This window comes from Rhinolophus sinicus, chromosome 17 (assembly GCF_057876585.1).
Source record: "Rhinolophus sinicus isolate RSI-liver-muscle chromosome 17, RSI-T2T, whole genome shotgun sequence".
In the NCBI taxonomy this organism is placed as follows: Eukaryota; Metazoa; Chordata; class Mammalia; order Chiroptera; family Rhinolophidae; genus Rhinolophus; species Rhinolophus sinicus.
This window is the reverse complement of record NC_142517.1, coordinates 188,789,194-188,805,801: the sequence shown is the minus strand read 5'-3', so window position 1 is coordinate 188,805,801 and position 16,608 is coordinate 188,789,194. Positions and strand designations below refer to the sequence as shown.

Sequence of the window (16,608 nt, the reverse complement as noted above, 5' to 3'; positions counted from 1 at the left end):
AAGCACTCTTATTTTAATATAATTTTTAATATTAAGTTTTGCTCCAAAAGATGCATTACAGCTGATGGTCCAGCTAGGTCTTATTTTCAGGGAAACACGGTATGGGTGCAAACTATCTTACAGTGATTTGTGATTTCTTTTTTTTTTTTTATGAACTAAATCAGATTATTTATCCTAATCAGCAATTTAACAAGAGTAAGTGATGAGCTTTGACATTACGTAGTGAAATAAGGTACATGAAAATACAGCCGCACTATCAGGATTTATTGAGTACTGCTCAAGCTGAGTAGCTAGGGTCTTAGTTGTAATCATAGAGAATTTGGTAAATTTCTAACTGAAATGTAAGTCTGAAAATAGCATTTTAAAATCAAATTATGTGGCTTGTTTAAAGTTACCCTCTTTATAGTAACCACAATTCCAGTTCCTGTTCTTCCATTTTCTGACCTGTTCTAACTGCTTGAAATCCTTAAATTACTCACATTCTGACCTCCAGTATTCCTATAATTTCTTTCTCTCGGGTATGTTTTACCCAATTTTATCTTCCAATGTGCTTTTCCCTTCTGGCACAATAATCTAATGCATCATGCCACTGCGTACTGTGGCCAATAGCTTTAAGTGTAATAAATTATCTTTAGGTTGAAAAGAGCATAAGCCAAAGATATGACTACATCCTAACTAGAGGCAAGGGTCAAACCAACTTATGATCAGTTTAAAAATGCTTTAAGACTATCAGAGTTGATTAAAACTTGTAAGTTAGGCAGAGACATAATGCTATGTGAATAGAAGTGTTATAAACACGCTAGCCATATTTTAATTAAAATAGCTTTTAATATAAACATGAGGAAGAAAAACCACATAAGTTGTAGCATTCTTTTCAAAATAAAACTGCAATCAATACTTGAATCTCCAAGCTCCGAACTCCATAAACAATGTTTTTTGAGGTGGTAGATTGTAATATTTTATATAGTATTATTTATCATTTATGTTTCTGTCCTTTAAAAATGATGGAACCTTCAATATAATGTGAAGCCTTGCTATACTGAAAGTATTCCTTGGCCCAGAAATGCTTTGTTTATAGGCAGAATTTCCAGGAATACATTTCAGAAGGTAGGAGAATGATTTCACATAGTTGAGAACATATATTTTTTAAAATATTTCAAGTTTAGGTGACATTTTACTAATCTCCCAAAAGTCTGACTACTTAACTCCCTGCGCTTTAAAGCCTGAGGTTAAGGGTTCCTAAGGTTTGTGTGTTTCCTCTTAAATAGAAAGACTTAAATGGGACACCTACAGCCTGATTAACATGCAGGACAAAAGCTGTTTGATATCACCCACTTTCATATCACTACTATTAGGATCCAATTCCTTTCAATTTATTATATGTGAATTAACACTGCTCTTCATAATCTTCCTTTACCAAATCTAGAAAAATGAAACTGAGGTGATCAAAGCAGGTATACAGCATAGCCCTGCAGAGAACTATTTTTAAAATAGGGCATTTTTATCAAGATACAAGGTATCACCCTAAAGGTTCAGTGCAATTTTAAACTTTGATACTTGTAGAAGTGCTACAGACTTACAAAACATCATTTGAAAGTTTAATTGAAGTTCTCTTAAATTTATTTAATTTTGTAAATTTTAAATAGTAAGCTTTTAATCTTACATAGGCTGAAACAAAAAATTTAAAAGCTTAGGATGGCCGGTTACTTGACTTGGAGCTGATGGGTCCTGGAAAAACACACATAAAAAAAAAAAAAAAAGTTAAAGCTTAATATTAATACATTGGCTGAATCAAAAAAGATTAATATTTAAAATTTTGTGTTTCAGCCACTGTAAGATTAAAAACTTAATACTTAAAATTTACAAAACTAAATTAAGTTTAAGAGAAATTTAATTAAACTTTCAAGTGTTTTGTAAGTCTAGCATTTATATTTCTGCATCAGTGCCCTGGTGGGTCAAAGCTTAAAACTGCACTGACTTGTGGTACACCTTCTATTTCACGACCTGCTTGTTATCACTGGACCACCACATTGGTTGGAATTACAAAAATATCTTTTGAGACATTTATTTAACAAAGGAAAATCATCAGAAAATGAGCAGCACCATTATAGTTTGTAAGATATGCAGCGTTAACCCAATAGAAGTAGATAATCAATAACTGATACTTTCTCTTATCCCAAACATGCTAATATGCTAATAAGTAGTGCTTGCAAAATATCTGAATGACAAGTGTTATTCAGCAGCTTTTTGGTTTAAACTGATTGCCAATAATGACCAGCAGCTTCAATGACGTAGGAGGGAGGAAAAACCCTTCAATAGCTAACAGTACTGCAGTCTGTTCCTCAGTGGCTTTAGGAGTGGTTAGGAGTCCCATGTTTTAATGGTAATACTGCACTGATGCTAACGGAATATGCAGCAATATGGGGGAGTGAGGGGGTGGGGGGGAGGAGAGACAGAAAAATAGCAAAGGCATCATATAGTTAGTGTCTTTAAAGTCTAAAAAAATTTAAACTTCAATTTAAAAACCTCAAGTAGTTCACAGCTATCAGCCTACATTGTAAGCAAATATCTGTGGGTTGGGAGCTTTTGCTTTGGAGTGGTTTTTTAACTATGTTTACATTAAAAAGGACAGTGTTGTATTGACAAGGTCCCATTCTTTCCTATGAGCACAGTCCTTGCTGTCCTTGAATTTCTTGAATTCGATGTCCTGGTCTTTTAGGTGAAAATACTACCTTTGCTGGTTTTTGAGGAGAAGAGGTGATATTTCTCCAATCCTTATAGATGAGACTCTTGATGTTACCGTCTCTCATTTTTCCCTTAAGAGATGATGGCATTAGAGCGCTGAATACCAATGACGTTATCAGCGCTGAAAGACCTTCTCATAGCAGCTCTACATATGTCTTTGTAATCGTTGTCGTCACACAATCTAGAAATGGCCTAGGAAAGGCAATCAAATAGAACACAAGTACAGTTAAAAAAAAAAAAAAAAAGGTTCCCACCTTACAGAAAGAAAGCATCACTGGTAAGCCACACATCTACACTACGGTAGGCAATTCATACTTCCTGCTACTCTGAGGAGCTGAGGTCTACACTGCCAGGTTCTGGGGATGCTGTTTCCTGTTATTTCACTAAGGTAGATCCCTTAGGGGCTCTGATTAGATTTCCAGAACAAAGCGGAACTTAGAATTATTTAAAAAGTCGGTTTCCAAAGATGTCAAAGGCATTCTGACAGGCTCCTAACAGCAACGTCATCTGTTACCTGTACACTTGTTCCTTAAACATAATGAACACATGTGGGCAAAATCACTGTTTACTGAGCTATTCCAATTCTACCCAGTCTTCATTAGTTATTGTATACTCTCAGTACATTTGAATGAGGCAGGCGTGTGCTGGACTTTAATGGAAGGTAGGAAAGGTCTAATGACTGAAGCACCATAAGGAGCTATTTCACTTGCTCATTCATTATGGTAGAAAAACGTACCACCAAGGGACCACAGAAAGTGTTCACTTTAAATGTGTCCATTTCAGTTGCAAGTAATTTTGCTGTATACTCACCAAAAATCATAAGCCATAAATACTACTTTGTCCCACGTATGTTACCATTTCCATTAAAAACCCATGTACTCTCCATACCCAGTATTTGAAACACACATTATACATTCTAAGTATAGGGCTCTCAGATGAGTCACTAATGCTTTTTTTTTCATCTAATAAACTCATGGGATTGAACTGTGATGTATATATAGAAAACAGACATGGATCTGCAAACTGAATGAGACATTGAAGAGTGGTAAGTAGGTTATGTATGTAGATATGATTAATGATACAATTGTAAGAAACTATTCATGTTTGGCTATAAGGAAGGGTAGAGGATCAAATGGAAAACCATTAAGAACAGATTAAATCTGATTTAAAATATTCTGAATTATGGTCACAGGACAGACACCAGGAAAGACACCAGAAATATAATACGAAAGGGTTAATAAGCTCTTCAATGTAGTGATTTAAAAAGCTTTCCATTTTCCTAATCACTACTTAATATGATTTATCCACAGATGTTGGCTCTGGTGACTGACAAAAAGCCCCACTTAGTGATTCCCCAGCCTTACCTCTAGGTTTTGTGCTCTTTCTTTATTAAGAGGAGCAAACATAAAAATCACGTCATTGTCATCTGCCAAGGAGCGAAGGTCAAAGTAGTATTTGGCATAAACACTGGCAGGAACATTAATATTAAACTGAAGTAGCTCCAAAAAATGCCTTTCCATCTCATTCCTGGGGGAGGAGGAGACAAAACCAATACAGGATAATTTTAGTCAACTGGGCTATCTTCAAAAATATCATTCTGGCTCTAAATTTTGTTTGGAAACAAACAAAGGCTACTGAGCTGGATTGATACACTAATGTTCAAGCAAGGTACAGCTATCTGTGGTCCTTTCTGCATCCCAGCACTTTGCGTCTGGGATGAGGGGAAGAGGTTATGGCCCTCTTATACACTTGTGTTGCTGACTCGGGGGCTCATTCTTCAGAGTTCCATTAGTGCAGCTGTACGATTCATGCTCCACGCTCACTCACAAGGCCCCGCTAATAGTGAGCAGATGAAAGGAATGATGTATGCTGTTTATTAGCTCTGAAGAACTTGCAGACATTTTCACCCGACAGATAACAGGAAGGGGCTTATTGAAGTGGAGATGCATCAACAAAAGCAGTGGGCACATCACCACGGCAACAAATGGATCCATCGAGAGCCACTGCTATTATCGCTGAGGGGGAAAAACTCTTGAGGCAACAAGGATTCATCTCAAATAAATCTCAAATAAATAAATAAGCTACATTTGATAGGAAAGGGAACCCCCTCCCCTGCCCCAGTGCACTGGGCTAATGTCAAAGGGCATAATGCAAGTTTCTGTTCACCTTAATCTTACTGGGGTGAGAAACTGTCACTATGACAAGATAGTAGGCACTTTTGAAACTCTGGAAGGCAGAAAGATTAAAGATAGCTGTCGTGGCTGGGCTAAACCCACTTTATGATATAACCTTCGATAGAGCTCTGGACTCAGACTCAGTGTCCAGAGTGGGAATGTGACCCCGAAATGCTCAGCACCCATAGACCCTCCCGGAACAGAATGGGACACACCCACAGGGGGCGAGTTCATTCAAGTGAGAAAGGAAAATGTTGGGAGCAGGCCTATGCTATGTGACCACACTGCCATCACTTGCCAAGTGTTTAAGTAAGTAAGTATAAAATCAGTAAATCGTACCACGTTCACAGTAATTCCTTTTTAGAGAGTTAATTACATAAAAATGATAAATACCCGAACAAACACAAGAGGCTTGTTTTTTAACATACTGTATTGTACCATGTATAACATGCTCCTGTGTATAATGCGCACCCATGTTTTTGGCCCAAACTTTCAGGGAAAATATCTTCCGTTTTAATTCAAACTTTTACTTGTTTACAGGTAAGTACTTTTTTTTGTATTATAAAAGGAATTTTAGCATTTATTTATGTACCATTAACAAATTTACGATATTTATGCATCATAGAAGGCCAAGAACTCTTCACTGTTGCAAGTTCGTGGTAAGTTCAACAAGACCGATTATCGTATTCCAGGATATTATTTTGCATATGGATATAGTTATTGATTTCTAGAGTTACACTTTTAACTCATAAGCATAAATAAAAGAATTGAAAGCATTTATATAGATACGGAATTAGTACTACCCATGTATAACGTGCATCCTTATTTTTCCCTTACAAATTTGGGCAAAAAGCGCATTATAGGTAGCAAAATATGGTTTTTGGTTTCTTAGTTTTAATATTTTATCCACTGGATAGGTCAACACATGCCTGATATTCTCTGTATTTGTATGGGGAACAGTCAGAATATGAGCAGAGACGAAGTTTTCTCATTTGTTGAACTTTAAACCCAACAACCTACTTCCAAAATTAATTTCCTGTTCATATGGCCATAAGTCTATAGAAATGTAAATCAGATGTTTTGATAATTAGCTAATCAGGACTTAATTTACTACAGAAATAAAATGCACTTCACTATCCCTTTTATACTTTCTCCACTAATACATTTTAATTATGTAGAAATACAGTACTTCGTGGGATTAACATGTCTATTAATAGAGGTTTAATCACTGATGAAAAGCATTATGCCTACAGAATATGCATCTTCTGCGTTTGTTTTTTTAATGGCTAGAGAGCTGAATAGCACACCATTTACAGGCACAGCAAATTTTCTGAATAGCAGCTGCTCAGTTTAACTTATTCTTTTGAAGGGAAATATATTCTAAAAAGATAGATAGATAGATGTTGGAAAGTTTTAAGAAAAAGCTGATAAACACCAATTTATCAATTTAGACTCAAAATGAGACCATTACAAATTGTAGTCAACAGCAGGGGGACAAAACCAATGTACACTAAACACTGTTGTAATGCCTTCCAATTTCCAAAGATCATAAACAAAAGCAGCCTATTATAAACATAGCTCCTGGTGTTTCTCTGTTCACATACAAAAAGCATTGTTTAGCACTAGTCTTCCTGTAGCTAGACATGGCCACCACTGTGCCTGGAGCTCACATCTATGAAAACCCACACACCTTCCCTGCACATTCTCTGATGTTCTAACTAGAACCAGAGCCCCCGCAAGCTCATTTGCAGATTTTGAGAAACTTTCAGCTGCCATCATGGCAGGATTAGTGTTCATGATTACCAATTTTTCTTCCTTCAGGGGATTAGTTTGAAGATTGATGATAGTGGTGATCAAAGTCACTTTACCTTCTGCAACTTCCAAAAGTACTTTCATTTGTTTCAAATTTATTATTTGCTGTCACACTGTGTGCTAAGATGGCTACCAGCAATATCAACATGACGACTCAGTTCACACTATTATCAAAGCGGGCATTTTCACCAAAAGCCACTTTGACAGCAACTGACAACCACTGGTCCCTTCTCTTCGTCACAAGTATCCTCACTTCAGTTGTGAATATGCACTTAGGTAATTCTGAATGACAGCCTTATTGAGAGTAATGGGCAAAGGTAACAAAAACAAACTCGTGCCACCGCCTGCCATGATTTTGATCTCCCTATGCTGTTCAATATAATCAAGAGATGTTTTTTGCATTTTCCTAAATGCCGCCCACAAAAACATTTTCAGTGTCGAGTGGGTACTTTTGAGAGTCTGCTGGAAACACCTCTTTGGCTACCAGCCTCAGGGCCCTTCCCAGCAGCCCAGGTGGCCAGATCGAACACCCTCGTTAAGTCTGGTGTTTCCCTTCCCTGTCAGTGTGCTGAGGAGCACCCTCATGGTTAACCTATGGCCCCACAACTCGCTGCTGTGGTTGCTGAGTGCCCGAGGAAACTCAAATGGGATGGGCACTGGGTGATGCTTCTCAGACTGCCTGAGAGGCAGGAGCTTCCGAACTCATCGGACCTTTTTTAAACATGTGCAATTCTCTTAAAAAGGGAAGGAGAGAACACAGTGATCTGAAATCTTTATATGTGGCTATAGTTTTTATCATGGTTTCTGTAACAACAGAACTTCAGGAAGAAAAGAGGGAAAGACCAGTAAAGGAAATATATAATATATGACTCAGGTTTAGGCTATAGTGTAGAGACCTAATGCCTTAACAGTGATCAAGCATTTATTTCAAAGGCCAGATGTATGCTCCTTAAAAATGGACTGGCCTGATAGCATAAAGAAAGCCATGAAAATACTTACTGTCCTGTTGTTCTGGTAGTGAGCCTGTAAAATGTTTGCCTAAACCACTGGAGAAATACATTGCAAATCATCAAGCAGATTATTACAACAACACAGCAAGACCTACCAATGAATGATGAGGAATATGAATTGTTATACCAAAGGTGCATAGAAAGTATGTAATTTTATGCCTATTACAGGTCTCTGTATAATGTAACCTTTAAAAATATTCCTTAAAATGTACACTTCATGGGGCAAATGAGGTATTGGAAAATGGTTAGAAAAGTTCACCAAAACCTTAGAAACTTACATGTCCTCAACGGTAATGTCCTTGAGGATCTGGCAGTAGTCCACATTCCAGACAGCCTGATCATCCCAAACCTTGGAGGCAAGAAGAATGGCTCCCAAAACAATTCTTTTCCAGTTGGTCGGACAAATGTCGATTTCAGCATAAGTTAAAAGCCTTTCTAAGTAAACCTGCAAAAGTAGAGCACTGGTCTTTGATTTTCATTCAGTTTAGTGCTGTGATAAGAACTGTTAGGAATGACAGACTTCATCTGTTTTTGACATGCCTTTTTATCTATATGTTTTAGAGACTTTGCTTAGTCAGCAAAGGCCAGAGGCCAGATCACAACTGCAATCACATGTCGGTTGCCTACTCCACCCATGCAAATTTCCAGCCCAATTTTGGTAACAGGAATGAATGGACATCTTAGTAAAGGACATCCTGAAGACATGCACTGGGTTGTTTCTTCCCCACTTGGAAAGCGCAGCAAACACGGCCCATTGTAGATTCAAGTTGTTCAGTAAATACCTGAGTGTCTACCATGTGCAATGTATCACACCTGGCTGGTAGGTTTAGGGTGATTTTACATAATACTTGAATATGTAAATCCCTGGTAATACTGAGCCCATTTATATCTTCTTTTCATAGTAACTAGTCCTTTTGTGGCACAAGCTGAAGATAAAAACTGGTGGTCAAGAGAGCCTCCCAGTGGCTGCTGTGCAGCAGGACAGGCAGTGCAATCGGTGTGCTTGAGGCCGGTCTTCACAGCTGTCAAGTGTTGCTGTACTTCATGCCTTTTTAAGGAACACACATGTGTACAAAGGAGAATCCTTCTCATGTCCCTGAATTCTCACATCTCCATTATCATTTCATGAACTTCATCTGTGTCTTACATAGTCTGAAGCTCAGTCACTTCTGTTGATTTCAAGGCAGTAACAGAGCTGCCAGTCTGGGACTCCTCTAAACTTGCCAGGTAGTGAGATTTCATGATTTCTTTTACATGTATTAAATGTCTATTCTATAAAGAACTGGGTGAAGTTCACAGCTGAGTCAAGATTATAGAGGTATGCTGTGATTTACTGTTACCTCAAAGGGTGCTTTGCAGAAGAGTGTATATGCCATTTGACAGTAAGTCCAATTTAGAGTGTGTTTACTATCTGAAAGTTATTAGACTGACAGCTTAGATTTACCAGTGTTCTCCAAAATCAACTGTTTTCAAAAACAAATTGTTATTGAACATTGTATGTTCTTAGTAATTTTGCCTCCATTCTCCAAAACTCAGCTCTCTCAGGTATCCTAAGAATGAACTTCCTTACAAGGTTCAACTCTACTTCATGGGAATAATTAGAGGCATTTAGATAACACTGACAATCTCTCAAATTCCTGTCATCTTTACTGACAAACTTGGCATGTGCCATTACCCATGCATGTATACCATTTGTCCTCCTGAGTTGTGGGATCGAGAGTCCCCTCTGCTTGCTGAAGCTCACTCTTCCATTAGTGAAGTCGATCCCATCCATTTGTGCAGAACTGTTCCCAGAATTACATTCTCTTCTTGAAGAATTTCTCCCTCTCTGCCAGAAATTTTCCCCAAAATGAATGTGTGTATGTTGTTCCCATCGTAACCCCTCACAACCCCTAGAATGCCTCCTCTCCTTTTGCTCGCAGTAAATGCCCTGATGCTGGCTTCTCATCTCCCATTCTTTCCTTAACCGACTTTAGTCTGCCCCCTGCCACTATCATTCCACGGGAAAGAATCTTGGCTGGGTCATGGATGCCTGTGCACATACAAACCAGAGCTCTTCATCCCGACTTCCCACTAAGCTTCCCTAATAACATTTGAGTTATCCTGCTCCAATCTGTTAGTAATTCTTGTTATCTTTACCTATCATTGGTAATCCGACCACTTGGTATTCTATTTGTCACTTCTCACTTGTATCAGTTATTGCCTCCTAATTTCTCTGCCTCCACTCTGACTCCCAACAACAGCCTATTCTCCCCAAAGCAGCCTCTTTAATTAAGAGCACTTCAGTCCCCTGCTCAAGACCTGCCAAAGTTTTCCCAACGAATAAAAATTTAACTTCTTCCCATGGCCTGCAAGCAACAAGGCCCTATAATGTAGGGCACTGCCCCTCTGTGCCCTCATCTCCTATGTTCTTTCCCTCATTCCTCACTCCGACCACACTGGCCAGAATCTTGCACTTGTCCCCTCCAGCGGTAATGCCCGAGCTCCTTGTGTCTATCTCAGTTCAATTAGGTCAAGGTTCAAATGTTACCTACTTAAAGAGGCTCTTCCTGATTATCTAAAACAGTAAGCCCCTATAATCACTTTATCATTTTACCCTGCTTTACCTTCTTGGTATTTACTACTAGTTGAAATATTTCTCTTTTTAAAAACATTCATTAAAAAAAAATACTTGTCTTCTTCACTAGAAGCTCCACAAAGGCAAGAACTTGTTTCAACCTCTTCTCACCTCTATCCTCAGCACTTATATCTGTAAGGATGATCACCACTTAAGGGACAAGACCCCCAGAGTGGCTAAAGTGGTAGGAAAACCAGGAGGCAATAATCAAAGAGATGCTAAGATAAGAGAAGCTCAAGGAGAGTGTGGTCAACTACTAAATGCTGCCAAGAAGTTGCTCATTGTATAAATACCCACCGAATACCGACTTTTGGTTACTCTTCTAATATCGTCTATCCACTTTTTTTTAAAAATAAATTTTATTGGGGAACAGTGTGTTTCTCCAGGGCCCATCAGCTCCAAGTCACTGTCCAATCTAGTTGTGGAGGGCGCAGCTCAGCTCCAAGTCTAGTCGCCGTTTTCAGTCTTTAGTTGCAGGGGTGCAGACCACCATCCCATGTGAGAATTGAACCGGCAACCTTGCCGTTGAGAGCTCGCACTCTAACGAACTGAGCCATCCACTGCCCCTCTGGAAGCTCAGTGGAAGCTCGTTGTCTTCAATCTAGTTGTGGAGGGCACAGCTCACTGGTCCATGTGAGAATTGAACCGGCAACCTGTTGTTCAGAGCTGGCACTCTAACCAACTGAACCATTCAGCAGTACCTCTATCCACTTTTTATTCTAAACAATGTCTCTACGTTTGCACAGCCATTCTTAATTCCCTACCTCTAGGTCAGATTCATGCTCCAATTCCATATATTTAAAGGATTACTAGACACGGCTACGCTGCTGTCTCGCAAGTACATTAAGCTTACCTTATCTACAAAGAACTCCCCCTCTTCAAACCCAGATGCTTTCCTTCCTGCATTACGTAGTTCTCCATGTAGAAGTACATGCCTGCCTTTCTCCAGCATGTACTAAGCACTCCAAAGGGCTGGCAGCTCTATGGAAAGGCTGGTGTCTGATCCAGTGCCCACTGAGGGGGGTCTCTATTCAAAAGCACAAGCCACCTCTCCAAAATGTTAACTGAATAGTAATGGAGGAGGCACTGACCTAAGTATTCTTTTCCTCCACACCATGCAGTTGACATGGATTTGCTGTACGGAAGAGTAATACAACACCAACCACTTCCAACTAGAATGAGACTTATGCAAAATGATAGACTCTTACCATAGGAATTCTGTATGGATGACACAAAGGTCCTTACACGGCAGTAGCTTAGCAGGCAATTAGCAAATCTTTTTCAAGGACCGCTGGCACCATAACCCTAGGCAGTGTCACAGGCGGGCACAAGAGGACAGCAGGGATGGAATAATACCCATCCTCAAAGGACAGAGAATTTTGGGCCGTGGTTCTCAATCAGTACACACATCAGAACCGCCTGGGGATACAGCCTGGGACTCAGCTCAGACCTGCACCGACTCAGTCTCTGCCTGTCCTTGCCCCATCCTACCCCACCAGCAAACCCTGTGTGTGTACACGTGCACACTGCATGTGTGTGTGTCCTGAGCTGTGGAGGGAGACACCAGGCATCTCTCCTTTTGCCTTTAATAGCAATTGTTTTCTGGTAAGAAAAGCAATGACAGCATGTTAAATCGTAATGATTAAGCTCAAATGTGTGTATTTTACTTCCTTTGCTAGGTTTCTCTTAAAAGTTCTGGTGATCATTTCAGGAACCTACTTTTTTGTGAAAAACAGGACCACACCCTGTGTACAAGACAGAAAAGATACTTTATGAAAGAGGAAATAGCTTACCAAAGTTACTATTGCACATTCAGCTGTTAGCTGTGCAGCACTAAAAAGAGTTCGAACAAATCTGTAAATCAATTTGTGTTCAGGATCATGCTTAAAATATTCCTCTGGAACCTTTTCTCGCTGAAAGAAGAAGAAAATGCAATATAAGTATCCACTGAAGAAAAATACTTGAGTACTCTTACAAGAGCAGTCTTTACTTGTACCCACATGCTCCTTAAAGTAATTTTGATTGTGTGACATGTCTTTTAATTAGTCTTTTAAATATAAACAGTGGGATTTTAAAATACCACACAATACTCACCACCATTCATTAAAGAAAAATACAGGTACAACCTCAGAAATTTTATATTTGTTCCTTTCTATCTTAGCCCCCACAGAACTCTATCTAAATGTAAATTATTTTTACACTCAAAAGTCTTGTTGATCATCATGTCATACTTCTCTGCAATTAACTTTGAAAAAACATTTTCAGTTTCCTGGAACTATAAGGTGCTAAGGCTGGGCTGTCCTATATAGTAGTCACCAGCCACACGTCACTATAGAGCATCTGAGGAAGTCAATTAAAAAATTTTTGCCACTTTAATTGATTTAAAATTTAAATAGTTTCCTAATTTTCTTGAAATTTTAAAACATTTGTAAGGTTTATTTAGAAATACAGAGGGTGCCAAAAATACGTATACACATTTACCAAAGTTATATATATACACAAAGGAAAACTGTATTAAAATTGTAATACTCAATATATACTGATAACAAAAGATGAATACAAGTCACGTTTGACTTCTGCAATTACAAGAGGTGCTCAAAGTGGTTACCATCAGCGTCCAGACACTTCTGATTACAGCGAACTACTGCTTGAGCAACGCTGATGAAAGTGTCCACTTGTATATATGTTTTTGGCATCCCTGGTATTTATATTGTTTGATGCTGTTGAAAATTATCTTTTAAAAAGACATATTTTCTGTTATTTGGGTGTGTTTACTCTCTTTAGCTCACTAATTATATAAAGTTGAAATGCACTTCTTACTGTCATGTCCCTTATACAACACCCCTTTTGTAAAGTAATTAGATACAACATGAGGTGGGAAAGAAGAGTTAAAGGAAAATGATTTTTACTTCAAGCTAGAGGGAGTAATTTTCTTCTAGTAATTAATTGTAAAGCAAATCAGCACAAAATAAACACAACTGTATGAGAGAAAAGTACAGTCTAAATAAAACTGACACTTACTGTGAGTGGATGTGATCTCTCATCAAAAATATCCAAGGATCTATTTGCATCTCTATAAAATAAGAATGTTCATTTAAAACACTAACTCAGGAATTGTTAATATCTTAGTAACACATCTGCTGGGAGTAAAGAAGGGGTGAAGGGAGAAGCTTAGCCTTCAACGAAGCAGTTTTACAAGTTCTTCTCTTGGATTCTGTAAGGGTTTCCTGACCCCTTTTAATTTAACATATCAAATTCTGTGAAATCTTTTCTACAGTGACCAGCCAGAGATGCCTTTATAAGCACTGACTCTTCTTAACAGGCAATGCTAGTAAACTAAATATATCTCCACTCCTCTAACCTCACATTTGAATACACAAGAACATTTTATAAAACAATAGTGATGGGCAATAATTTCTTTAGAATTTTAATGCATGTGAATATGGGATTCATGTTTCTTCCCTGTTTTTTTCTCATATTAGTTTTCTATTATTATATTCTTATTGTGCATTTCTTCTCGTCTCTTTTAATTAGTTTGAGTTAAAACTTGTCTTTTTATTTTAAAAGTAACTGGTCTTTTGACTTAAAAGTTCACTACACTAATACACTGTGCTAATTTAAACAGTGGTTTTCCAAATGTGTTCTGAAGGCCTCTTGGGTTCCCCTTGATCAGGGGTGTCCAAACTTTTTTCAACGTTTTTTACCAAGGGCCGTATGCGGTAAAATACACAAACAGCCGGGCCACTCACTCGAGGTGAAGTACGTATTGCCTCACATGGTTTATTTAAGTAAATTAAATATATTTTTGGAATTTGCTGTGGGCCAATTAAAAATGGATTGCGGACCGCAGTTGGCCCATGGGCTGCAGTTTGGACACTCCTGCTCTAGATCCTTCTCAGGAGGCCCATGAGGTCAAAACTGTTTTTATAGGATTATTAAGGCCTTGCCTTTTACACTGACATTTGCAGTGACTGTATAAAAGCAGAAGTGGGTACAGCGGGGTTCTGAGCACCGATCAGGGCAGTGGGACCGCACTGTACTAGAGGTCATTCTATTATTCTTCACTGCCACTTGCAGTTGGAAAAAAAATTCTGCTTTACTTAAGAACATCGATGATAAAGTAGTAAAAATTAATACTGTTATTAAACCTTAATTCTTTTTATATTCTGAATAAGTGGAAAGTACGCACTAAGTACTTCTGTATACTAAAATATGGTTGTGTTAAGGAAAAGCACTTGTGACTTAGTTGTGAGCTGAACAAGACACTTTCCTCATAGAATATCATCTTTATTTGATAGTCCAACTGTCATTCTCTCAAAAATGAACAAAGTGAGCCTGTCATTTCAAGGAAAATAACGTAAATATATTTGTTGGCAATGATAAAATTAAAGCTATCAAGCTAAAAAAATCAGGATTTGGAAAAAGTTGTACCTTCTTTTGTGAACTTGACAACTTCTCAATACTTAAAAACTTTTCTGATAAGATTAATGGTGATACAACCCTGTTTCCCCGAAACTAAGACCTAGCCAGACAATCAGCTCTAATGTCTCTTTTGGAGCAAAAATTAATATAAGACCTGGTCGTATAATAAGACGTAGTGAGTAGAGATCAGGAATACTGCTAAATATAACACACAGGACAATCCCCCACGACAAAGAATTATCTAATTCAAAATTTCAATAGTGCTGTAAAAACCATTTTAACATGTAATGGACTTATTTTTCAATTCTCAATTTTAATTTCTAATACAGTAAGTATTAATATGACCCACATAAACAAATACTCTTTCGGATTCTCAATGACTTAAGGGTTAAGAGTCCTAAGACAAAAACAAATGATTCACTTCAATAAAAGTACTGTACAGCTTACTCAAATAATGTCTATAGTTATTACCTAACACTAAACTTGATACCTTGTAAATTTATTAGCTAGAATAACAAGACAGGTTTCAAAACTCACCTGTTCTTTATGTGGTAATATATTGCTAAGGTCACACTGTGGAGGAAAAAAAACGTAACAATTGATTTTAACATGTTAGGTCTGAAGACATTTTTTTAAATGGGCTGGGCTGGGGGAGAGGGAAGACCTTCCCAGCTGCCCAAGGGCCTTGAAATCCTTGTTTACAACAGTATCATATGGGCACTTTCCCCCTTATTTCAGTTCTTTGGCTTTTAGCAAAAGTGGGAGAACCAAAATGCTAGAAGACATGTTTCGGTTATTATATATGTCCCCTGTCATTTGCCCTTTTACCCACAGAACCTTTCATCCTGTACAAGTTATATCTATGTGTACACAAGCTTAAATTTAAGCCAGACAGTAGTTTTCGTGCTTAAAAAAAAAAAAAGTTATTAGGCCTTGCATTTAATTCACTATCCACATACCCATTCATTTTCCATGATTTCCCTAAAGGTAAATAAAGAGCTCTATAACAAATAATCATTTAAAATAACTTTCACATAATTATTAGAAAATTTAATAGCAAATATAATTACCCACAAAATCGACAGGTCTAGCTACCCTGAAATAAGCAGTGCTAACAATGCAGCATAATACTACACTGTAATATTAATAACAGTTATTTCCAAGTTAGCTTAAATGAAATATGAATGAGCAGGTGTTAAGTCCTCAGACACTGTGTAAGTTACTGGATTCCTAAGGTATTCACAGGTGACGTGTACTAGGCAACCCTTGGTGAAATTATATGCTCCTCTTTGCCCTCAAGTTTCTAAAATAAAGCTCAAAATAATTGAGGGAAGGCAAATCTGAATTTTACAACTAGGTCTGTAGAATACTAGCACTTGTAAAAAGGCCGATAACATTGTTAGCATCAAAGATGGATACTTCTATAGTGCTTCAAACAGTTTCATCTTCAAATTGATTTTAAAAATCACAGAATTTGAAGCATATAAGCTGAAAGGGACCACTGAACCTGAGATGACATTTAATTCAACAACCCATTTTTACAGGTAAGGGAACAAGGGTTAAAATTGACTTGTCCAAGGTCCTACCAATGGTAAGAAGCAGTTCTCTTTCTCCTACACTCTAACAGGCAGTGATTCCAAGCTTGGCTGTACACTGGGATCATGTGGGGAGCTTTAAAAACTGCCTGGCTTCCACCGCTAGACCTTCTGATTTAACTGGCACTGGGTATGACTTGGGATTGTTTTTAAAGCTCCCCAGGTGATTGCTATGTGCAACAAAGTGTGGGAACAAACGAGTTAGGGTTAAGATCAGAATTACCCTGGATGCT

At 38.0% G+C, this 16,608-nt stretch overlaps 1 protein-coding gene across 2 annotated transcripts in view; it reads right to left on the bottom strand.

The window, feature by feature from the left end:
• Window positions 1-808: 808 nt before the first annotated feature.
• CCNYL1 (cyclin Y like 1) overlaps window positions 809-16,608 on the bottom strand; it is a 35,788-nt gene continuing 19,988 nt past the window's right edge. The window contains exons 5-10 of one of the 2 annotated variants that reach the window (XM_019726924.3): window positions 15,318-15,353; window positions 13,380-13,431; window positions 12,152-12,271; window positions 8,020-8,186; window positions 4,110-4,272; window positions 809-2,937 (exon numbers count right to left, since the gene is read on the bottom strand). In XM_019726924.3, the coding sequence (XP_019582483.1) occupies window positions 2,818-2,937; window positions 4,110-4,272; window positions 8,020-8,186; window positions 12,152-12,271; window positions 13,380-13,431; window positions 15,318-15,353 (658 nt within the window). In that variant the 3' untranslated portion in view covers window positions 809-2,817. The remainder of the gene's footprint in view (window positions 2,938-4,109; window positions 4,273-8,019; window positions 8,187-12,151; window positions 12,272-13,379; window positions 13,432-15,317; window positions 15,354-16,608) is intronic. The other variant, XM_019726925.3, reaches the window with a different exon arrangement.